Here is a 25,657-nt window from a genome sequence, read left to right as displayed (position 1 = left end):
GAGGGATCCCTCCTCTGTTGCTCTCCCTGAGGTTTCTCCCATTGTTTCCCCTTAAACTGTGGGTTTTCTCCGGAAGTTTTTCCTTGTACGATGTGAGGGTCTAAGGACAGAGGGTCTAAGGACAGAGGGTGTCGTTTTTCTCATACTGATATTCTGAACAATCTGTGCTGTGGTATTTGCTGTAAAGTGTCTCTACTGTAGGCTATTTTTATTTTATGTACAGCACTTTGGCTCGACCAAAAATCTTTATAAATGTGCTATATAAATAAAACCTGATTTGATTTGAAGATATAAAAACGGGGATAAATCAGAGATTAATTGTATAAAAGCTTTTGGAAAATGTTTTTTTTTTTTTATGGATGCTTTTAACCAAAGCAAAAAACAGAGTACTTTGAGTACATCTGTTTTAGCATAGCGGAGTCTTTGGAGAGACATTAATCTTTGCACTGTCATTGCCTTCCTCTATCCAGTGGGCTACACAGGACGGCATCAAATTACCCACAAATCATTGTAATACAGGGACAATGAAGGGCTCAGACAAAATACAGCCAGCTATAAACATCAAAAGGAAAACACAAATCCAACGTCTGGAGACACGCAGTCTTTCAGGACAGATTATTATTCCAGGCTGTAAACATTCCCACAGGTAGACTGTGAGAATCGGGCTGAAAATGCCTTTATTTTACGTATGGAAAAGGTTCACACGTGTGCAACAATGGCTTATTTGTTCTCAAATTGTTCAATCATTGTTAATAAAGGTTGAGTGGTGTACAAATCTTTAAAAAGAGATGCAGGATTATCATTACAATCTAATTATAACAATGTTTAGGGTTTGTTTGCCTACATGTAGTTATCATGCCACTACCAACTTCATCAAACCAGCATAGCTCAGATGAAGCAGAAAACCTCCACTTTTAGAGTTTTAAAATGTGATCTTGGTTATTTAGTCAAGGTATTTCATTGATTTACACATTGATCCATCCCTACATCAAAACATGTTAGAAATCAACACAACAACTGTTTAGTAAAAGGTTGCCAAGACTCACTTGTAGGTCTTGTGGAGCTCCATGACCTTCTCCTCCAGCTCTTTGGTTTGGTTTGGTGCGAAGCGCAGTTCACTGATGTAGTCGCTGCCTAACTCCTCTGGGTCGTAGTCTCCCAGCTCAGACTGCACTGTGTAGGACCCGAGCACCGTGTGGGTGGCGAAGGAGCAGGGCAGCCGGCCCGACACCACATCATCCCTCAGCTGCAGACACAGGTAGTACCTGAGAGAGGAAAACTAAATGGTTATTGTTGAGCCTTATTAATACTACTTGCTGGCATAATCTGTTATGTTACCTTACTAGACTAAATACTGAGCCATCCCTTTGACTCTAATAATTAGATTCAAAGTGCACTAATAAGAATTTTTAACCAGGGAAACTATTTAAAGTGGACCTATCATGCCGTCTTTCAGGTTTATATTTGCATTTTGTGAGATGCTTCCATCCTTTCATGTTCAAAAAGCTCTTTATTTTTCTCATACTGCTGCAGCACCTCTTTTCACCCTCTGTCTGAAACCAGAGCCCAGTCTGCTCTGATTGGTTAGCTGGACGCTCTGTTGTGATTGGTCAACCACTTAGAGATGTCCCGCCCCTTAACCTCCCGTACAATGTGTTGGAGAGCTAGCCAATAGAAGCGTGAGTTTAACATAGTGACGACACTTTGTTACAGAAGTAAACAAAGCAGTCCAATGGAGGCATTTCAGTCAGGGGGGGAAGTGTGTGGGAAAGAAACTCCCCCTGGAGGGAACAGTGGGATTTTAGCCTCTGAAGACAATTGACATGCACACAAACCCACAGGAAAACGAAAGGCCCAAAAACCACCATTAGGAAGCAAACGCCCAGCAGCCATCACATATTCTCCTAAATGAGTCGCTCACTGACCTTGTGATGTCCTCAGTGAGCTGTGCGGGGTCTGGAGGGTAAAACTTGACGTTGAAAGCAAAGTTCCAGGGACCGGCTGAGAGGCAGAGAGAACATTAAATGATCAGCATTTTATAATTGCATACTCCTCATTTAGCCATTCAGGACAAAATACTTGAGTGGCTTTATTAGATTACTCACTCCTGATCTGCTTCTTCAGCTCCTTGTTAGGGTCTATCCAGTTCTGCAACACACAAGCACAGACGCATGAATCATCACAAAATTGAAAGCAAATTACTAATAACCATTTTCCGTTTCTTTTAAATGACTTGCTAAATTAGATTTTATAGACAGACTTTACAGCCTCAGTCATTCTGCTTTTATTCTTCTTCTTAAAAACGGATTCTTAACTTTTCTTTTACCTTCTGATTCTCTACATCTCTGTATGTGACGCCGAAGTAGTCCCTCTCCATCAGATTGAGGTGGTCGCATACTTTATCAAAGAGCACGTGACCCTTGGCTCGTTTCTGTGAGAAAGACATAAGAAACATTTAAAACAGGGAACGCTTGGAAGTATTTCAATAATTACACATTCAAGTCCACATTAAGGACTTTTGAATCTTAACAACTTACAACTAGATTATCTGGGATCAGAAAAATGAAAAAAAATGGGTGGACATATTGATAAAACTACACCATATTCAATATTATCAACAAAAAACAACCTAAAATAAAAAAGCAAGACAACATAACTGTTTTGTGTCATGATGTTGATTCCAATGGCATCAACAAATAGCACAATCAATAACTCAAAGCCAGCTTCTGCCAAACAGCCACATGAAATACCAAATAGACTGTATAAAAACAGCGTCATGACGCAGCAGTATCACAGAGCCTCTCCTTCGATAGCTGAACCTCAGAGGTATTGCAGCTACTTTTGACAAACTGGGCCACTCTGTATCCATTCCTTCTATAAAAAGCACGGTAGTATAAATACACACTCAAATTCCCTGAGCTCAAGGCGAACAATTAGCAATGTGAATGCTTAAAACCGATCGATAGCTGAGTGCCGGATGTCATCGGCTGCAGCTCTGCCGTCTGCTCCACTGGAGGCAGTCTGACTCTCAGGAGATATTTTATGGTCATGGTGTTTGGCACAAGACAAACGCCTTCCTCCTGCACAGAGACAAAGCTCCTCACGTCTGGATTCTTTCAAAACCTCTGCCACAGATTATTCTAGCAGCAGGAGCAGAAACACACCTGAGCATCTGTCAGATTCATATGTAGTCGGTGACAGTCTTATCTAATATTTTAGAAGATTTCCTCAAACATGTTGGTCAAGTATGTTTCTTAAAGGTCACCTATTATGCAAAATCCACTTTTTTTATGTATCTTATACATAAACATCCCCAGACACAAAGTAGCAGACAGAGAATCAGCACTTTTGAAACAGAGGGGATTATGGGATGCTGCAATGATCTGTTTGGTATTTGGAGCTGTGTGGGATTTTGAACAGAGCCATAAAGCTGCTGGTGGCAGAGAATTAATCCCGCCTAACATTTCTGAGGGAATTAACACACACACACACACACACACACACACACACCACAACACACACACACCACACACACACCACACACACCACACACACACACACACACACCACACACACACACACACACACACACACACACACACACACACACACACACACACACACACCACACACACACCACACACACACACACACACACACACACACACACACACACACACACACACACACACACACACACACACACACACACACACACACACACACCACACACACAACACACACACACACACACACACACAACACACACACACACACACACACACACACACACACACACACACACACACACACACACACACACACACACATATTCTATTTCTCCTGCGGTACTTTATGAAATCAGAAGGAAATTGGAATGAAATGTGATCAACATCAATTTCAAGATTATTATTAATTTTAGAAACAACCTGAGTAGTTGCAGTGCATTTGGAGATGTACAATGTTTATTTTTATTATGATAAAAATGTAAGACCAATTTTAAAGTCAATATTGAGAAAAAGCCAAATCTTATTCTACACTTACTGAAGTAATTGATTACATGACTAATTGTAGCATGAATCTAATTAGAAGACAACATGCATTGCCATTTACTCTAGATGTAGGGATTTATAACAACAACACTGTGGGATGTTCTGTCTCCCTGCACTGAGGCAGAACAACCTCTGAAGCGGAGGAGGTTCAGCTGTAGGAAGAGGAGGACAATATTACTGCAGACATTTTTCCCACAGGAAATTGAGCTGAGCTGGAAATACGAGGTCAGGTGGATAAAAATGTCAAATCTTGACACTATGGAGCGGTTTAAAATGGGATTGGGAAGAGAAGAACTCTCTGGCAATTATCCCGAGGACCTTCTGACCTCAATTGTATCGCTGTGTCAAACACTGTAAGCTGCTCTCTCAGCTGTTTGGATATTTGGTACCACTTTACAATAAGACTAAGGGTTTATAAATGGTTTGTAATTCATTTATTAATTAGGTTGTGAGCACTTTATAAATCATTAATAAGCTTTTATAAGACATGAGATAAACAGGGCAACTGTGACCGGTTGCTTGCCAAATAGTGAGCCCACATTTATCTGTACTCATAAACCTTATTAGAAATGTTAGTAACTCGTAAATAAATGGTCATAAAGAGATGCCAAGAAACATCAAGATGGAAGGGGGGAATCAACTCAGTGAACAACAGATACCAAGGATGCTGGCTGATGAAGAAGACGAAGTAAGCTAGGTAGCCAATATAAGGCTTAGTCATCTTGCCAAATAGTGAGCCTGTGTTGATGTTAGAACTGGTTTATAAATGGTTCTTAAGGATTAATAAAGTGTTTACAACCTAATTCATAACCTAATTATAAACCCTTTATAAGGGTAGTCTTATTGTAAAGTGGTACTGGATATTTTAATGTCAAATGTTTTTGTTGTATTGCCTTATAAGAAGCTATGGCAACGTCTCTGGTACGCAATCAACTAATTAGCCACATTTTCGCTTCCTTTTTCATTGTTCCTTCATCAGTGAAGACGTGGTCTCTGTGATTGCGAGTATTGTTCCAGGACCAGCATCATCCAGGTGCGACTCGTGCTCTCTGCATCACCGGCACAGCTTGATTTCCTATTATCACTCTTTATAAAAATGTTCCTGATTGTCACGAGTCGCGGCCGTGTGAACAAATCTGAAGAAATTGCTTTTCAGACAGTGCTGTGTGACTCACATGAAAGTCTTTCTTAATGTTCCCTCAGCAGGACTGCATTTACTCACTTCTTCTATCCTGGGATTGCTTCTCTATTACACTGCAATCCTGACGGAGGGTCTGCACACTCAACTCTCAGTTCTCTTTCATTGTATTCTTCAATAGTTATGTTTCCACCAGCCGTATCTTCCCACACAAAGGAATTGAGGTCTTCTTTAGATTAACATTGTATATATTTATTTTAATTCCACTACGTATTTTGGATTTTTTGGATTGTGCACACAACTAGTCTTACTAAATATAGTTTAATTAAACGTTTTATCTATAAAATATAACATTACATTGCATTTAGCTGACGCTTTTATCCAAAGCGACTTACAATAAGTAATATTGGTAATATAAATAAATGGTAATAAAAGAGAAGCAAAATGTCCCACTGCCAATGATTTTTTGTAATTAACCTCATTGCATATCAGTTTGTGTGTGACATGTTTCATAAAGTGACTTAAATGTAATGTATTATTATTAAAATGTACAATTATTATGTTATTACTGCACATAGGTTTATATCTGAATACTGTGGGGGAAACTTCTGTGTAGCAATGCAGTGGGAGTCACCGACTCATGAAGGAGAAAGAGTTTCGGAAATAAAATTCCTTGGAGTAATCATAGACAATAATTTAAGTTGGAAACCACATATAAGCTACATCAAAGCCAAAATATCCAAATCAATAGCAATTCTGAATAAAGCCAAATACCTAATTAATCAAGCTTCTTTGTTTATGCTGTACTGCTCCTTCATACTTCCATACATGATGTATTGTGTGGAAGTTTGGGGGAACACATATAAAACAAATACACATCCTATCTTCATCCTGCAAAAAAGAGCCATACGAGTTATACATAAAACTACGTACAGAGAACCAACAAATACATTATTCATCAAACTAAAAGACCTGGTTGACTATAAAACTATTCAAATGATGTTCAAAGCTGCAAATCAACAATTACCTCATAATATCCAGGGACTTCTCACATGGAGAGAAAGCATGCACATGTTGAGAGGAAACTGCATTTTCAAAAAACCAACAGGCAGGAACAGGGAGACAGAACACAGAGCACAGCAGCCAAGGTTACAGGTGCGTGTGCTCAGTCATGACAGTTTGAACTCAAAGTTATGGACCTTGGAAAATATTTCCCCAACAAATACAATTAAAAGATATTAAGTTTACAAAGACATACAATTAGAAACTGGTGCAACTAGTGAACATGAGTTTTGTAATTGTTTTGATGATTTATGATGTTGACATAAAACAAATAAAAGGACTTATGAAGAGAATGGGAGCTTTAAGTTTAGCAACAGGTTTCTATTTTTTATAAGAACATTTTTTGAATATCTCAAGTTTTCTGGACAGATGAATACATATGTATATGTTTCTTTGCTCCTTCCTCATGCTCTCATCTCCTCTAAGGCCCTAGCCACACAAGGACGATAACGGTCATATCCGCTACAGTTCTCTATCATATAGACCAGTGGTTCTCAAACTTTTTTCAATAATGTACCCCCTTTGAAAAGAAAATTCAGCCACGTACCCCCTGATCAGCGCAAACACAATTTGTTAAGGAAAAAAAGCCTATATAAAGAGGTACAGTACAGCGCTGCACCATCAGTGTCTGATTTATTAAAACAACAACATTGTAACTGATAAACACTTAAATGCTACATTTCAAATGTTTACAATCCATCACTAAATGCATGGCAAACCAATTTTAGCATCATGCAATAACACTGAGACGACATTAGCTGCATTGAACTCATCTTTTTAATAAGTTGTACTTACAATGTAGTGAGACACATGGGCTTGTCATTCTGACAGGGAGGCAAACTGCAGTTATTACACTTCGCGTTTTGAAATATGTGTAACTCTGTTCATATAAAACCCACGCTGCTCAAACTTACGTTACTTTTCCTAAAATTGGTATATTTATTTATTTTGGGGCGTGGGGAACGAAGAGAACAAAATATATGAGCATTTTATGAGCATGGGATTTTGACCCCTCATTTAAACGTGCATAATGCATACTTTGCGGCCACAAGCCATTGCCAAGCAACGCTTATTGTTTAGGTGTCCTTTGATAAGCATGTAGTCAAATAATTTAACTACAACTAGCTAGATCTGATAGATTTGGACATAAACGCGAGTGAAGTATAACCGGACGCGAGAGAGAGATCAGATCAGATCAGCTGCTGCTGACGGAGAACACGCAGCTCTGCATGATCACAGCTCCGCCCGCTGTGACGGACCGTTGAGTGGAGCAAAATTAAATACACTAAGAGTTAGACCTAACCCACTTAGTTAGTTACTCTGGAACTAGCTAAACTAGTTATAAATATATGTATTCTTTACTGTCGGGTCACTTATTACAGGTTCAGCGAGCTGCACGAGACTGACGGGCTGTCAGGAGAGGGAGAGGAAAAGAGAGCACCACGTTTTCCCATTTTATTATCCAGACTTACTGTAAACCTTTGAATAAAGTTGTTAATCTACTATTAGTAGTTTGTTTAAATACATTACTTATGTTGTTTTTTTTCATTAACATAAAATAAATCTCACGTACCCCCTGCAGTACTCCAACGTACCCCTAGGGGTCCGCGTACCCCCATTTGAGAACCACTGATATAGACGGTTCGGCCACACGAGGCATGGACATGGAAACGCATAAAACGATAACGGGTGCCAAGGTTGGGTAGATCTGCAAATGAAACGGTCTGGGGGGGCAAACGGCTTCGTGTTTACGCCTATACGATCATTTCCTGATAACGATGACGCCATAGCCCCGCCTCTCCCCACCTCTCCTGCTCAGAGATCAGCTGCTGGGCTGTCAGGAGAGGGGGAGGAAAAGAGAGGCTCTGTATTTTATTCTTATATTATTATATAGTCGTTATCAATTTGTTTTAAAGCTCAATAAATAACAAAGACGACCTCTGACCGGCACTTTTCAAATTTTGTCCGGAAGATTTAAACTTTAACGGACATGTTGACCGGCGAAAAAAAATCTAACTGAAAATCTGCCGCACGGTCCCCTTGTTCCTTGGAAGAGGCGGAGAGGTGGGTGTTTGTCATCTGCTGGTGGCAAACCGAAGATATCTACAGCAGGAGCAAACGCTTGCCTCGAGGAAGGAGAAAAAGAGCCAGAGCGTCCACAGCGGAGAATAAACAGAAGGGCAACCATGGCAACCATGCGTGGGAAGTCTTCTTCGCTGCTTTTGTGGCAGGAGTACAGCGCCACTTACAGGCCCGGCATATGTACTACAGCGTCTCCAGCGGTCTCATGTGAACGGACATGTTTCTGGTGCCTGTTGCGTGTGGACGGAAGACTTTTTTGATATCGATTTAGGTCCATTTGCGTTAACGTCCTGGTGTGGCTGCAGCCTAAAAGCACTGTAATCCACGCTCAGTATTCCTCATGTCATGGTGTCAGTGTGAGGGTGAGATCTGTGCCAGAGGAGATTACAGGACAAACAGATGGGACATGGATTCAATTGTCTCATTCAATTGCTATTAGACACACTTATTTAGTGTAAAGCCGATGTTTGGATGTCTGCAGTGTGATTTGTAAGAGAGGGTCACATTACCAGAGATTAGTCACTTTAGTTAAAGTTATAAGGATAAACCCCTTGGGGTGTGTGATGTGGATTTGAAAAGGGGCCCCTAATAGATTCAATGATAATTAGGAAGGTTGTTGTGTTCAAAAAGGCAGATTGTAGATTTTCTGTCCAGGATAATTGAAACTATTTATTTAGATAATTCAGGAATCTCACTTTCAAATGAAAAATAAATGAAAAAGTTGTTTAACTAATTATATTTAATAACGTAATTTAATAAAAAATACTTTTTACTAACCAGATTAAGTTGCTTTCTGCTGTTATACCATTAAAAAGCCACAATCAATACATGGTATTTAATTTGTTCAATTGCAGATGAAGAGTTTTTGGAGCTTGACGGGGACTAAAAGCTTTTGATGAATTAATCTTTCTATTTATTTTTACAAGTCAATCTCTTAAAACGTAATACATAAAAAATATATTAATATATAATGTGCATTTTCAAGTGAAAGCAGGTTTTAAGTGAGTGATTTGAATCGTTTTTTTATTTCATTTTACATTCAGATAAACACACATATTGTAAGTAAATATATGAAATATTGGTAATGAAAACAAATCACTGCCAAGCAAAGTCTTTCCTAGCTTAGCCTAAATATGCTTTTGTACACTTCCTGCTTTATTTTATTCCTCTCAAACTCAGAAAACACACATTATCTTGTTGTACTTTGGTTGTGTAAAATCAAACTGTAAAAAACTAAAAAGATGGATCACTGTATGGATCAAACTGAAAATGACTGCAAACTATAATATACAATTCGTTGTGACACCAAATAATGAGTTATAAACAAGTATACAGAACAATTATTATTGCTGTTGTAAATGCCTATTGCTTGAATCTTTATGTGTAGTTATTTCACATCTTTTAGATTCATGAGTTCCCCACCTTTTGGCCATTTGAATGGCAATAAGTCCAAAGTGACCCCTAGTTCCAGACTCTGCCACAGCGGGACCCCAATCGGCATGCCAACACACAGAGAGTCAATGACACTGATTCCCTCCAACAAATGCTCCCATTTCACATTCTGAACTGTCTGGGACTAATCCCCCCCCCCCCCCCCCCCCGTCCAAACCCCTGGTGGGGAGGAATCTGCTCCGAAGAGATTTCAGGAGGAGGGTCTGGTACTCCTTGCTTTCTGTGTGCATACAAGTTGAAACTAATACTTTGAGAAGTGTCTCAACTTTCTATTGCAAACGAGGGAAATATGTCAAAGTTAAATGTCAAATAAGGTCACTATTCAGATTTATTCCTTCATAATTCATAATTCATAAAGTTCTAGAGAAAGAATGACTGTTGAAAGCAGAAAGAAGCTTTTATGTTGGGGAGCTGTGGCACTCATTTACAACAAAAATACATTTTCCTTGACGTGCATGCGCGGGGATATTTTGGAATCCTCGACGGTAAAAACTATAGATAATCAGAGTGTTTGTTCCACTCAAGGCTCACAGTGCTGTTTTTTTGGGGGAAAAAACTATAATTATTAAGCTACTTAACATAAAATAAAACCACCAAATCCTTATGAGATGGATTATTAAACGGGCCCTATTATGCTAATGTTCAGGTTCATATTTTGTATCTGTGCCTCTACTGTGGAATGATTACATGCTTTAATTTTCAAAAAGCTATTTTTCTCATACTGCCTGTGCTGCAGCACCTCTTTTCAGCCTCCGTCTGAAACCAGAGCCCAGTCTGCTCTGATTGGTTAGCTGGCCGGCTCTGTTGCGATTGGTCAACCACATAGAGATGGCTATGATGTACAATTCGTTAGAGCGCTAGCCAACAGAGGTGTGAGTGTTACATAGTGATGTGACTGTTACAGAAGTAAACCAAAAAGTCCAAAGGAGGCATTCCAGGCAAGGGGGGAGTGTGTGGGAGTAAAGAAACTCTGTGATTTCAGCCTTCCAGACCATTTACATGCACAGAAACCTATAGAGCACCCCAAAAAGCACAATAAGAACCCTTTAAAATAGCACACTGGCTGCCACTCTCTAGTGACATTCGTACCTATCTTGATCTTTTGTTACATTGGCCAGAAAATAACAAATCCATCAAACACTTGACCCTCCTCTCTGATTTTAACACATCGTGATTAACATGCTCCAATTCTTCTTTCTGCAACTCACCCCATTTCCATATTTAATTTTGACCACTTTAGGATGAAAGCCACACAGCTGGGGTGGCGGAGTTGGGCGCTACACATTTACAACACAAAGACACATGTTTTTCCACTGATTATTCCTTTTCCTCATTGGGTTTATTTCAGGATTGCGGATGAGCTTTGAAGTACGAACTAAACATTTAAGAAACGTTATAGGAATACTTTTTTTCTCTCAAGACTACACAGAGAAGCTTTGGAGGAAAAACAAATCCCACAAAGCAATTTGGCACAAAGCAAATTTGCAGTGAAATCCATGAAATCCCGACTTCTAAGAAGGGCGGTCAAAATAGCAGATTTGTATGATATTTGAATTCAACAGGCCTGGTATCATAAGACTGATACACACAGAAGTAATCCGAGCAGCAGAAGGAGAACGCTGTTATCTGTTTAGCTCCTTATGGCAGGCTCTTTGTGGGATACATTCATATTTAATGCTGAAATCAAAAGTTCTGGTCATCTGTCAAACATCATTTTAATATTTTTTAGTGTTTATCGAAAATGTACTTTTCCATGGACCCCTTCCCCCTTTTTGCAAAGAAAGGTGCTTATGCTTTAACTTTGTGGTCACGGAGCATAATAAGTAAATAAGTATGCCTTCAGACTTCTGAATAAACAAGCCAAACTGCCACTGAAATTAGAAAAGTGAATAAAGAGGCCAATTTAAATTAGTTTCATCCTGAAAAAAAAGGTGAATTTGCCCTTTGCACATTATATCTGAAGCATTCTTCTAACCCATTACACAAAGCTCCCCCTAATGGTCGCGGTTAAATGGACTGGATCGAACTACCAACATTCCAGGTAATGAAAGAATAATGTATTTTAAATTAGCATTGATGAAACAATCATTAACATTTCATTCAAAGTCTAATTTACAGACTGATGCTGTGCTGCGGCATTCCTGCAAGGCAATTGGAAAGGCCAAGTATGCTGCATAACATTTAATTTCTCACAAGTATCGCTGCAACAAATGATTCATTTAACTGTCGATTCACCTGTCAAGTACTGTCTCGATTAAAAAAAGTGTTGTTTGGTGTATAACATTTTCTAAAATGGTGAGAAAATGTCAATTAGTGTTTCCCAAAGCCCAAAATGAACTCTTCAATGGTCGTTTTTGTGCATAAATCAAAGATATTCAGTTTAATGTCATGAAGGACCAAAGAAACATTTAATAAGATGTAACCTTTTATTCTTGAAAATACTCTGATTGATGAAACTTTATTACAGACTCAGGGTCCAGATAAAAGACATTACATAGATAATGTAATAATGATTCATGAGTTATCCAAGTAGTTGGCGATAAAGAACATTTGCAGCTTTAATCTCAAGTTAAATGCGTTTGTATATCAGTTTACACAGATGTACTATTGCCATATTTCCCTTTAAGCATTTACGACCCTCTTGCAAAATATTCATCTTAAATCTTAAAAAGAGAACTCTGAAATAAATAACCCAAATAAATGAATAAATCCAAAATATAAACAAAGTACATATCAAGTAAGTTTCGCAGCAGTTATGGAGTCTTTAGCTCATGTATTTAAATAAGTGTGTTTGATGTTTGTTAAAATGTGTGTATACCTAAATGAATCAATATATGCGTGTGAAGTTGTACACGGTTTGTACTACTTATCATTCAATAAAACAAATATGTTTTTTTTCCTCTCACCTCCACGTTGACTGAGAAGTCGGAGCCGTCCAGCATGGTGACTTTGCACTGCATGATCTTCACCCCTTTCAGAGGAGACCTGGACAGACGGCTGGTGGACGACTGATGGGACACCTGGTCGTCCTCCTGCGTCTCCTGAGAGGAACCATTAACAGCTATTAGTCGAGTGATGCATTTACATTATTACATTATTACACTTTTCCACATGATTATTGCACTGGACATTTTCTCTGCATGTATTTTTGTTGCATGATTGAAAATATGCTGCTTTTAGGTTGAAAGTGTTCACAGAGCAGAAATGATAAATACCTCCTGTTCAACATTTATTTTTCCCCCAACTGCCTCTGACTACTTAGTGTAGTTGTCTGAGACAAAACCAGCAGTTCAGTCACATGTCCAGACCCTAAATATAGAGACTGGGACCCTGAGTGAATTTAATCGGGTCCCACTGAGAGGAGCTGGAGGTGTGCTGCCATTTTGTCTTAAACTGAGAAAATCCAATTTTCCACTTGGCTGAAAAACAAAGCCCTTCCCGACTGACTTCATGCAAGAAAAGAGATCTTCAGCTTCAAGACGTTTTTCATTCTTCCCCCTACACAAAGTGGATTCGATCCCCTGGCATTTTCATTTGTAAATTTGACATTTCTTATCTTGTTTCCAGGCTATATCCATCACATTGTACCTAATCTAGGTAGCTCATGCAGACCAACTCTCCCTTTTGATCCGTTCAGAAAAAAATTACAGGACCTTAGAAACTGAGAACTAAAGTGACAGTATAATTTTAGATTTAATGTAGCTAGAATTTGCATTAAATACCAAAGGATGTATTAAAAAATGTGCAGATGATTTGTGACAAATAAGAAATTATCCCCTCAGATATGAACAGAGTTGACAGTTTTACTACTTTTGTATGTGTGCAACCTGTTGGACTAGAGAAATCTCAGTTAGAGCTAGTGTCTCACAGGAAACACAGACAGTGTTGTGTCAGCTTGCTGTGATTTCTCTCAGTCTTGTTCACACATCTCGGACAATGCCAAGCATCATCCTCAGTGTGACGCTGTGAGGGTGTTTAATGTGGATACATGTGAAAAGTAAAAAGTATAGATGCACATAATGAAAACACCCGAGGGCCCTGGCAGCTCAGCAGGTAGAAGGTGTAGCATTGAGACCGAGTTATTGCTTTATTTCCCGACTCTCTTATGTTCAAAATACAGAAGAAATGTCCCCCCTTCTTTCCTTTGTCTCTCTTTCAAATACAAGCAACAGTGCTTTCTTGTGTGCCATGCTGGTGTCATGACTTTGGGGTACACTATATAACAAATATGAATCGACAAGAAATGTGACCCCCTTAAGATACCATTCTATAGTCATGCATCATAGTGGGTCATATTGATAAAATATATGGGTTATTTCAAATCACAACATCAACTTGTATCTTAATAAAATAAATGTTCATAAAACTAAATCAAACAGGATATTTGTAAATAAAACAACTAGACAGGAATGTCTGTTTTTGGCCTTATCCAATTAAAGAAACATTGAAAAAAAAATCCTATACTTAATCACAGTCCTGCAAAAAATCCTGTGAATCTAATAAAGTCCTAAGGCAGTTGTGACCCGATACAACCAGGACCATTAATAAGTAAGTTACCCCAGTACAGCACACATTTCTATAATCTCAAGGTAATATATCTTCTTTATCAGACAGCTCAAGTCATGTGAAGCTTTAATAACTACCAGCATTTTAATATATGTATGTTTGTGTTGCATTACTCAGCAAAAGTGATAATTAATCTATCCATCACCCCGCCCTGCGTCTGATGCTCTCTCATTACAGCCCATCATGATTCACGAGTAACTCATGCTCTATTTCTCCTCTTCATTAAACAATTCCATGTTTTTTGCACCTCGTGGTGAGAGCCACACTGCTGGGTCTGAGGGGTTATGAGCTCAAACATGTGAAAGATCATAAGGCAAAATCTCTTAAAAACTTGTTTCCACATCTGGCTGGCGTGACTTTTGACCTTTTGATATTGGGCTGTAAATGATAGAAATCAAGTTTCAACTGAATCCAATGTTGATCTAGTTTATACATGCTTAAGATGTCACGCCATTGTAAAAATGATAAAATAGAACAACTCGGAGCTAATCCCTACTACTCCATGCGGTCTGAATACCTTCATATACTGAACAGATACATTTCTTACAAACATATGGAAATTAAAGTTATTTCGTACTCTCTGGGTTATAGAGAAGCTTCAAGCTAGTGCAGGTCATTCAAACTTCAATATATGAAGAGATTTGTTTGGGATAAAACTGCACCTTGAACTAAATCAGTACCATACTTACTTACTTGTTTGCCTGTCCTTATTTGACTACCCTCCCTCATACTGTAAAGCGTCTTTGAGTTGTGAAAAGCGCTATATAAATAAAATGAATTATTATTATTATTACCCTTTTTGTAACTGCCAGAAAATTGCAGGCCAATACGTTTGCATACACAGCTTTTAACACTGTAGTAAATAATGTAAAAAGCATGATTCTGCCTCAAGTTGTAGACAGTCCCCATGCAGTTTTGAAGCCCTGGAGGTTCATTCTTCAGAGAGATTAGATAGTGAGCCCTGAACGTTGTACGGGCAAAGCACTTTGTGTTCAGATTACATCAGTGTCTGCTTGGGATGTCTGAAAGTTAACATGGACAGGCTGTAGTCGACACGCCTCCTTGTAACACAGACCTTTGCATTTCAAAGGTTTTTTTTTTAACTTATCTATAAAATAATATTAAAATATATACTATAGTCCACCAGCCTGCAGGAGGATCATGTTTTAAGTAGAATTACAAATAATCACAAAATTCAGTTTGTGTGCAATGTGTGTGTTGGGAAAACGGCATTGCTTTAAAAACAGTAAACAATAATGACTTGGACATATTTTTACTCTCAAACTATTTAAAAATAGTTAACCATGCCAGGCTCTCCCAGAACAATTAAGCTTTGCAGACATTTGGTTTGCAGATATACAATCGATGATGAGTGGTCTTAAACATTCAGAAAAACTAAATGCTCATTTCATAGCCCTACATCTCAAACCATGAACCACTAAAAGCCCTGAGGTTTTTCTTCAGTGACTCCAGTAGTTTACTCGTTCCTCCCGCAGCATGAAAGTGAATCTGTTCAATCAGCTGACCTAACACTTTTTTCCAACCCATTAACTGAACAACAGCACGGAGTACTGAGAGAAAGACGAGTTCACTCAACAATAGATGCATCTGCTGAGTAAACGTCATTGTGAACACTGAGGTCATGTAGTCCATATTTATTTTGTTCATTTCCATTTTTCACACAAAGACACAATTCATTCAGGAGTGGGAAGAATGGCCTGTATGTTTTCTCTAATTCAAGCTAATCTGAAGGAAGCTGTACATAAGGAACCCTGAATTAACATTACAAAAGTGCTTTAAAAGAAAGAAATGAACGATAAAATATGTGTGTTGAAAGTGTTGCATTGGATTGTATCTGTCAATAAGTACTGCAAGATTAAGAAAAGATAACTAATTGTGATATTTCTACTGATATTGTGATTCAGTACGACATACAACAATAGAGGAATTTACATTTTTGTTGCATTATTATTATTATTATTATAATAATTAAAAAGAAATTGAAACTATCATGGTTTGATTTTTGAAGAGGATCTGTGCCAAACAAATATGTTTGAATATACACTACCAGTCAAAAGTTTGGACACACCTCCTCATTCGAATTTTTTTATTATTAGAATTTTTTCTACATTGTAGATTTATACTGAAGACCTCAAAACTATAAAAGAACACGTGGATTTTTAACACTTTTTTGTTAACTAGATAATTCCATATGTGTTCTTTCAAACAAAACACATTGAGTAAGAAGGTGTGTCCAAACGTTTGACTGGTACTGTATTTCTTTAAAAAAAAAAAAAAGGATGTAGGCCGGGATAATTCTGTAGAATACAATTCATTCATAATGGTATTTTAACACATACAGTATACAGCCTTTAACAATTATTGTGCTTCCTGCGATTTGAATATTGCACCACATAATGAAAACATGCCCTAGTGTCAGAGGCCACTGTCTGGCTCTATCCTCCTTCTGTAGGCTCAGATATTTTAAAGGCTGACCTGCTCTTTCCGGGCGGGGGTGCTGTGTCCGGCGGCAGCGGGGAGCTCTGATTGGTTCTCAGGCTCGACAGGTTCGGCGGCTGCTTTGGCTTTCCCCTTCTCCTTGTTCTCCTGCGGCTGCTTGGCCTCCGAGTCTGCGCCTGATTCAGTTGTCATGGTTAATCACGCTGGAGTGGGGGAAAGAGGGAAAAAGGGATGAGTCAGCTGACTTGTTATGAATTGATGTACTGTCGCTTTGCAGCCCAGTGTAACGAGAAGCTCCTCTCTGATGCGTACGCAGAGATGAGGATATTGTTTGACAGCAGAGTAAGAAATGAAATGAATGTAAGTGGCGTTTGCGCACTCAAGTCCCGTTCTCAATAATGTCAGCAGCTGATAATGGAAAGTGCCTAGATGGCTAATGCCCTGACATCCACAATATACTGTGTGTCATTTCACATAAACTAGAGACGCCAAACGCTCACACCAGGGGCTGCAACCATCATTATCATTTTCTCTGTCAAAATCTTCCCCAATCCATGCTTATGTCTTGCTTGATCCAAAATACAAAGGAATAATAGGTTTATAAATAGTAAATATAATCGAAAATCAGCAAATGATATCATTAGGCTATTGAGAAGCCTCAACCAGACAATATTCAGCATTTTTCAAAGGATCTAAACTAAAAGTACACTTATGAGTAAAATATTAAATAAGCAATTGCTTCAGCTCTTGCAGAACATCAAACATCAAACATCAATTAAACAAATCCTGAAAATATGAGGAATAGCGTTCTCCTCTATATTGCTCCAGTCTCTATGCAAAGTATTTACAAACAAGTATCCAAAGTATCTGAACAGCTCGAGTAGCCTTTCATAGCATGACCTTCTCCCTCTTGCAATAGCAGCATACGAGCTTCAGATGACATACCAAGGGCCTGAAACTAGGTAATGAGGGGAAACATGTATCGGCCGGTTTTGCCAAGCGAATATGACAGATAGGACGGATCTCACTGGGGGCCCCTGTGCTAAACCCACAGGCTTAGACTCTGGGATGCAGGGTTAGCAGGGCGGGGCTACCAGTGTCTGGGCCCCTGCTGCCTGTGGTCAGTAGTATGGATGCCTGTCATTCTGCTGTTGGCCTGATTCTGCCTGACTTCTATTTATAGAGCCGTGTTTACTCCGGGGTGGGAAGATCGCTGACTTCCAGCCGGGGACAGCAGCCTCTGGATCCACAAACTGTGGGCTGAGGTGATCCCCAAAACTTCAGACATTTGAACTAAGTTATTTGCCCTACTTGTATAGGTTTGTTCCGTTGCCATATATTCATTCATTTTCATATATTCATCAGTTTTAGTCTAACATACTAGACTTATAGAAATGTATTTATTAGGATAAACCCCTTGAGATGCACCATTTTGTTTTCAAGGGGGTCCCGACAAAAGCAACGTCTTACAGACATACATGAACAAAATAACAGAAAGCAAAGCATGACAAACCACGTACAGTCTGTTAAGTAAAATTCATGAAGTAATATATACAATCATTACAATTTGATAGACAGTAGTTACTAATAGATCAGTTTCATTAATAACAAGAGCAATCGTGTCAAGTAAAATTAGTGTGGCAAGACTGCTATTTTTATATATTAATTGTTGTGCCTTTTTCATTTTGAGTATATGAATATATACATACAATATATTTATATAATTTCAATCTTTGGGACGGTGAGAAACGGCATTTCGGTCCCCCTGTTCGTACCACATACACAGAGAGAAATAAAGTTGACTTTACTGAAAACTACAACTTTTGAGAGACAATGGATAACTTAAAAAATGAAGCATAATGGAAAAAACACGCATTTTGAAACACATCAAGCAAGAATTTGCTTTTTGGGGGGGGGGGGGAGATATTTTGTTAAGTGTAATAAGAAACCTGTCTCAGTCAGAAAGCTTGATCACTAAATGTGCCCCCACAGAGAGGAACATAACTGGATGGATGCACAGCTGGAGTCCATGCTCTCATCAGGCACCCATGTTGTTATGTTAAATCTGACACTCTGTGACATATGCATTGATAAAAAATACTTGAATGTGAACAGAAATCAAGGTTTTGTAGTCTCCGATAAAGCGCCACAGTTATGATTATGAGCTTATAAAACAAACATAACATCTTGATTAAATATAATTAGGTTTTACAGCTTAATAAAATGCAGAATGATACAAAATTTAAGTAGGGAATTTTGTGTTTGAACGCCAAATGGTAATTCGTCTGCACTAATGAGCACTTGGTTTGATTTCAAATGGAATACATTTAAATTGATTTACAATATAAAGCCAAATCAAGCTTTGCCAAGTAACAAAAACAACTTCAGAAGAGAAAGATTTGAATGATTAAATGGATCACAATTATGTTGACTCATAAAAGCTGTAAATCGTGACTTTCTGCATTTCGGCACTTTCTTTCAAAGGTCATGTACGTAAAGGGGTCACTGAACGCAACATGCTGATTAAACTCTTTCTAATGTTCAACTTCAATAACTTGCGATAAAACTGCTGTAAAGATGAGCTAATCTAGATCAGAGTAGCAGAAATGTGAATGAAGCGATGAAGTCAAAAGATCCAAATTCCAACCCTCCACGTTTTTCCAAGTGTGGATAACTAACGGTAAAAGACCACTCGGCCAAATTCACAGGAGCCCTCTTTCAAAAGCGCTCAGCTATACTTTGTTGTGTCATGTGTGGCAGAGTTGAGGAGCGGCTCAGTAATCAGCTGACACATGATGTCTGCACACAGCTAACCTTGGCTTCTCTTAACCCCCCATATGAAACAGGAACTATGGTAGGAGGGGAGGAAAGGAACATCTTAGCACCATAGAAATGGAGGAAGAATACGTTCAGTCACTGGTGACAGGCACTCTTCACAGGGCCACACAACAGCCCACACAGTGGCCTTGTGTGTGGCCCTCACCATGGACTGGCACATACATTATGCATTCAGAAAGCTGTATTCACAACTCATTTAGTGTCCCGATAGTATACAGGAGCGGTGGATGATTGCACCGATATCGCCTTATCATATTGGCAATAAGAAACAGCTAGAGAAAAAGTGTTTCATATCTTAACATCTCTCAAACTTTTGAAGAAATAAACACCCGCTTTGCTGCTCTATTGCAGAACAATCTTGGGTAACAGATATTAATTTTCCTAGGTCATGAAAGCTTTGACTTTTGCTGACAGAAACAGCTGGTGTTTGGTACGTTTTTGGCAGCAAAAATCCCCAGACACATAAGAAGTAGGGATGGATTCAGATCCAGCATTGACACCAAAACAAATATTGAAATCCCTCCTAGCCCTTACAAGTGCAAGTAACTGCAGGCTAAGATAACAACAACTGGACAGATGTCTAATCACCTTTTGTTGGATGAGCAGTCACAAACGCAGCAGTTTTTGCAGTTCTATAATGTTCACTAGCTTTAACTACAGTATAAAAATAAGAAGCTGCTACATATAGGTTTTCCATTTCACTATGATATTAAAAATAAGGGGAGAAACAGAAAAAAAAAGTCTTATTTATTCGAAATTCTGGGTATTTTGTAGACTGGGAACCAGATCCAAAACAAAAGCAGCTATCTGAGCCCATCCCTAAAAGGAAGTAGGTCTTCTGCATATGGTTCTTGCATCAGTTCAGTGGAAGCAGTAGCAGCCACCAGACTGAAGAGACAAAAGCAAAGAATGCTGACACACTCAAACCTTGCCCACAAAACAACACTATAACCACACTTTTTGTAAAAGATGTCATCAAATGTATCTCTAAGAAAACCACATAAACACAGCGTTTCACTCGAGTGTGTCCTGATGGAAAACAGGTTTTTCCTCAGTTGCACTTACAGATACAAACTGATATTCTAAGAGGAAGGACAAGCAGAAACCATACATCAGCAAAATAACAATTATTCTTTTAACATAGCACGCCTTTTTCTTCTTTCCAATATAAATCAAGGTAACCCTGAATTGAATCAAACCCACTGTCCGCCACTAAACAAACCAATTTAATCAGAACATCCCATTTAGAAGGACTTGTGAGATTGAAGTGGATATTTATGTGCAAGCTCAGCAAAGGTTTATTAGCAAGTAGCTACATTACATCATTGATCATGGACACTAAAGCTGTGCATCTGCCCCCATGCATGCAAACTTCCATTTTTAAGGTCCATTTGTGATTGTAACGCATACTGTTGGAAAGTGGCCTGTGCACATGGACACACACTCTCAGGAGGATGAGGGGCCGCCATCTGTGCAGAGTGCTATTAGCCGGAGTACACCACAGCTGGGCCCATCCCTGTCACCCCTGCCCCCACAACCATAATACCCCTGGGGGCTTAAGGAGGTTACACAGAGGGGAATAGTTGGCGTTTTTTGACACGTCCTGGCCCATCCCCAGTGGGCTTGTAGTATATGATGCGACCCCTCTATATGCTACGGGGCTGACAGCTGTCTCACACACACACACACAAACCCAGACACTGTAACAGGATAGCATGTAGCTGGGCATGCCACTCAGTTGGGACACCTCTGCTGAGGAGCTTTACATCCCCAAAGTGCTTTCAAACGCCTTTTTTTCAAAAACAACAAACACAATTATTGATGGTTCTTATTATGAAAAGGTAATCCATTGTAGGCATCTCCTTTTTAAATATTTATAGTCATTTATCACTTACATAATATGTGAGGCATACAGTGAATGCTTTAAAATGCAGTGACTCATGACAAATGCAACATTAAATCAGCTCTGTCTGCATGCATAGAGTGCCACAATAATGGCAAATGGTGGTAATAAGTTGTGCTGTCCCAACAATCTTCTGAAAAATAATATGCACACATCGTTGCTAAAATAATAAATAATTACCTGTACTCATAATAAATAATCTTGATGGTTGTTTATTTTGAATAAATAGCATGATTTTTCTTTTTTTATCATTGAAGTCATTCCTTTTTCTTTTAACAGCTTCTTGTTGGTCCTTCAAAATAAGACACAATAAGTCAGACTTAAGGAAACCCGCAGTCGTAGAATAAAGTTAAGAAGGTAAAACAAGAAAGACTGGAATTGATCGCGCCAAAATGTAACTGGATTGAAGAGTAGAGAAGGTGGAACAAATTTGACAGCCACCAACATGTTTTTACCTGATCTTCAGTCCACTCAAACTGGTGAAGCAAGCAACACGAGGAACTAGTTATTAGTCTGACGCTCTAGTGAGAATCAATGTTGCCCACTGAAAAAAACGCAACAAGTGACTGACCTTCCCAACAAGATACTAATAGACATTCTGACAAAGCTGATAAGGGCATACAGTAAGACATGTACAAAATGTTTCAGCTTAGTACAGTGTAGTCCTGTCCTTAAGAATTCAAGAAATATAAACAACCCAGATCTGTTTCTACCTCAGTGTTCAGCCAGAACATTCTCCGGCTCTGGTGCAGAACAAACTAAGCAGTTCTGGCAGGAAATATTTCAATTACAGAGAAAACAAAACAGTCTACCAATCAATAATGCAACCCACTAAAGAACATCGTTCAAACTTAGGAAATTCCTACCGACAGTGACTCAGCAAAACATCCAAGAGCTGAGGATTTGTGATATTGGCTATTGCTAATAGAGACTAACTTAATGAAGCTTCTGTGTTTATTCACGTAGTTTTAGAGAGGCATCAAGTCCCCTTAAGATTCTTTATAAAGAGATATGTTTCAGTAATTTAGCAAACTCTTAGAAATATAGACAAATAAGTTAAAACAATACAATCTAACAGGACCACAACAGCTTCCAAAATGATCAAAACGTTGAATCAACGTCTCTCTAATCGATTTGAAAGAAAAACGGAACATAGTAAACCTTAAAGTAGGATTTATTGTCTCATAAGACTGCAATAGTGTAAGCCTTGTATCGGAGGAAATTGGCAACTGACTCCATAAGCCATTGATCCAATCCACTGCTAAACTGATGGTAATTATTTTCCATAAAAACAGTCTCATACCAGCTAGAACAAGTAGCCATTTCATTTTCAAAAAAGTTTAACCCTTTTAGACTGAAACCAGACAAGACACAACACCACTCAACTGCGGGACTTGAGGAAGGCAGACCAATCACATGAAGGTGACTCCAAGCTGAGAGCATATTTTGCCGAGGAGGCCATAAATCCTGTCGGCTTGCTGGGTTTACATTCTTAGCATTACTGTCACCGGCAGCGAGGCACTCAGGGATACAGAAGACAGACCAGCTAACCCATTGTTATCCTTACTTGACTGTGCACTTCAATATTCAACAAGATTCTTCGTTGCCATGAATTCTTACAAGACCAGAGTTGGTTTCCTTGAAAGCCTGGCACAAGCATAAACAATAACAGCTGGAAAACACCTGAAATACATGTATGTCTGGAGTTAGCATCAATCAATCCAGCTGTACAACCTTCTTTAACAGAGGGAAAATCCCCTGTTAATGTAAAAGATTAAAACTAATTCCCAGTAGCTTGACGAAGAGCTAATAGCGTCTTATGCAGTGGCTGGGATGGGCCAATAGGGATTCATTTTATGAGATTAGCTAATCATTAAATCAGCTGTGATTTGATTACTGATAATGTTCACACAAGAGCATAATGTTTAAATTGGTTGTTGACATCTGTTCAGACATGCCTACATTACTCTCACCTGTATACTTATTGGTTCTTTGGAAGTACTCCAACGTAGCCTTAGGTATATACTGTATTCAATAGAATTAGGCCTGCCACTAATGTTTATCACTAATTCCTTGAAGCGTTAGTTGACATATTCAAAGGTCTTGTTATATCAAACCAACCATAGAACATTTTTTATATTTAGTCATATATAAAAGAAGACAAATATACGTAGGAAATAAAGATATTCTGAAAAGTAGGGCTGACTTCGACAAAAAACTTAAGTCAACAAACACTCATATGATCTGGTTGACTAACATATTAGTTTCTCCAAAGATGTGCTTGTTTTCCTGGATATAAGCCACACAACAAAGCATAACATTGCTGAAAAATCAATTGTAGTAGTCGACTCAGCAGCCCTAACAGAGGCTGTTGCTCTTTTGCTTTATACAAGTCCACTGTGTCATTGTGCATTTCTATTATCAGTCAATAAGTTGCTTGTTTTGGATGAGAAGCAGTGACCCTTGTTGACTTTTTACTAAGAAAAATCAATAAAAGAAGATTCTCCCTTTTACCTGTACTGTGCATGACCCCATCGTGTCTCTGTGGTGCTCAGTGGTAGGTTTACTGTCACCTAATCCTATTATTTGCAGTGTTTCCTTATCAAGGGCTTAAGGAAAGAGGGTGTCATATGTTCTAGAAATCCAAAAACCCTCCAAGACATGTGATTTTGGGCTGATGAAATAAAGCCCATTACAACCTTACTTAGACCTGCAAAGCTACACTATTCAAAGAGAATGTGAGTTTTGTAGTTAGATCTAGATCTTCAGCATGTATCAAACAATAACATCAGTTAATTTTCAGTAAATGTGGGACAGAAAGACAACTATATCAATGTTTGACCACACTGTTATAAGTCAATGTAGGCATCAAGAGATACACTCTCAGTGATTAAACTATGAAAGCCTCGCCTGCAAACAAGGCCCCTGATGTTGCTGCCTTTCAATGCTACTGCAACAACAGCTTACTGTGCATCTTAATCAAATTGTCAAGTCAGACTCCGGCCATTGCATTCCGTTGTGGGGATGCTAAAAGCGGATCCAGACCGTGTCCTCCTGCCCCTTAACCACGCCTACCGCACTGCAGATCAAAAACACCAAAGTATGTCGTCTTAACCTTCCGACAATTTAACAATTGTAATCCATTAACTGTCCTCAAATGTAACCGTGTTTGCTTGGGACTCAGCGCATGTCCTTGAGTGATGAAAACACGGCAGATTCTCGGTTGGGAAAAGCATTTCTGTCGTTTAGTTTTCACCCATTTTGCACTTTCTGCCTCGAAACCGGAGCATGTTAGCCTACTGTACCTAAAGCGGCTTGTTGCTTTGAAATACCCGACTTTTAGCTCCAAAAACCAGCATCTGCAGGCAAGCCCATTCAACGTTAAAAACCCACGTCGCTACAATGTTACACACCGAAACGTTACAATGCAAAACAACGGGATAGAAAAGGTTATGACCGATGTTTCTGACACGGTTAGCACAGTCTTTTCCGCCTGGTTGAATACAGTAGAAGTGTTTTTTAAATGTTAATTATCTGTCATCGGCCGCGGGTGTTGTGGCCATAAGACCCGAATATGTCAAGAGAGGAAATAAGACGGAGCAAACCGGGAAGCGTGCATCTCATGTTAGGCAGCCTAGAGGTAAGATTATACGAGAAAAGCAGCAAAAGAAAAGGTTTATTACCAGGTAAACCGTCCCTCGTTCGGCTGGTTATGCGAGTTGCATTCGCAGTGGGCTTCTGTTTCCTGACAGCGGTGCTACTCTGCTGCAGTTCCCCCCTACACCAGCCTATCACACTGCTCTATGCAGCTGAGCAGAATTGTGGGATATCAGGACAGCCTGGCACAACCCCAAAACATATACACACACACACACACACACACACACACACACACACACACACACACACACACACACACACACACACACACACACACACACACACACACACACACACACACACACACACACACACACACACACACACACACACACACACACACACACACACACACACACACACACACACACACACACACACACACACACACACACACACACACACACACACACACACACACACACACACACACACACACACACA

The 25,657-nt window shown here is 39.1% G+C and overlaps 1 protein-coding gene across 17 annotated transcripts in view; it reads right to left on the bottom strand.

Moving 5' to 3' along the window:
• Positions 1-25,657, bottom strand: part of epb41l3b (erythrocyte membrane protein band 4.1-like 3b) — a 56,909-nt gene that overhangs the window by 22,003 nt on the left and 9,249 nt on the right. For 15 of the 17 annotated variants that reach the window (XM_034208277.1, XM_034208315.1, XM_034208293.1 and 12 more), the window contains exons 1-7: positions 25,237-25,387; positions 16,849-17,015; positions 12,693-12,827; positions 2,327-2,431; positions 2,106-2,148; positions 1,926-2,001; positions 1,047-1,265 (exon numbers count right to left, since the gene is read on the bottom strand). In XM_034208277.1, coding sequence (XP_034064168.1) covers positions 1,047-1,265; positions 1,926-2,001; positions 2,106-2,148; positions 2,327-2,431; positions 12,693-12,827; positions 16,849-17,004 — 734 coding nt within the window. In that variant the 5' untranslated portion in view covers positions 17,005-17,015; positions 25,237-25,387. Of the gene's footprint in view, positions 1-1,046; positions 1,266-1,925; positions 2,002-2,105; positions 2,149-2,326; positions 2,432-12,692; positions 12,828-16,848; positions 17,016-25,236; positions 25,388-25,657 lie in introns of those variants that run through there. The other 2 variants (XM_034208322.1, XM_034208284.1) reach the window with 2 other exon arrangements.

Source organism: Gymnodraco acuticeps, unplaced genomic scaffold (genome assembly GCF_902827175.1).
Source record: "Gymnodraco acuticeps unplaced genomic scaffold, fGymAcu1.1, whole genome shotgun sequence".
Lineage (NCBI taxonomy): Eukaryota > Metazoa > Chordata > Actinopteri > Perciformes > Bathydraconidae > Gymnodraco > Gymnodraco acuticeps.
This window is presented reverse-complemented; position numbering and strand designations above follow the sequence as displayed.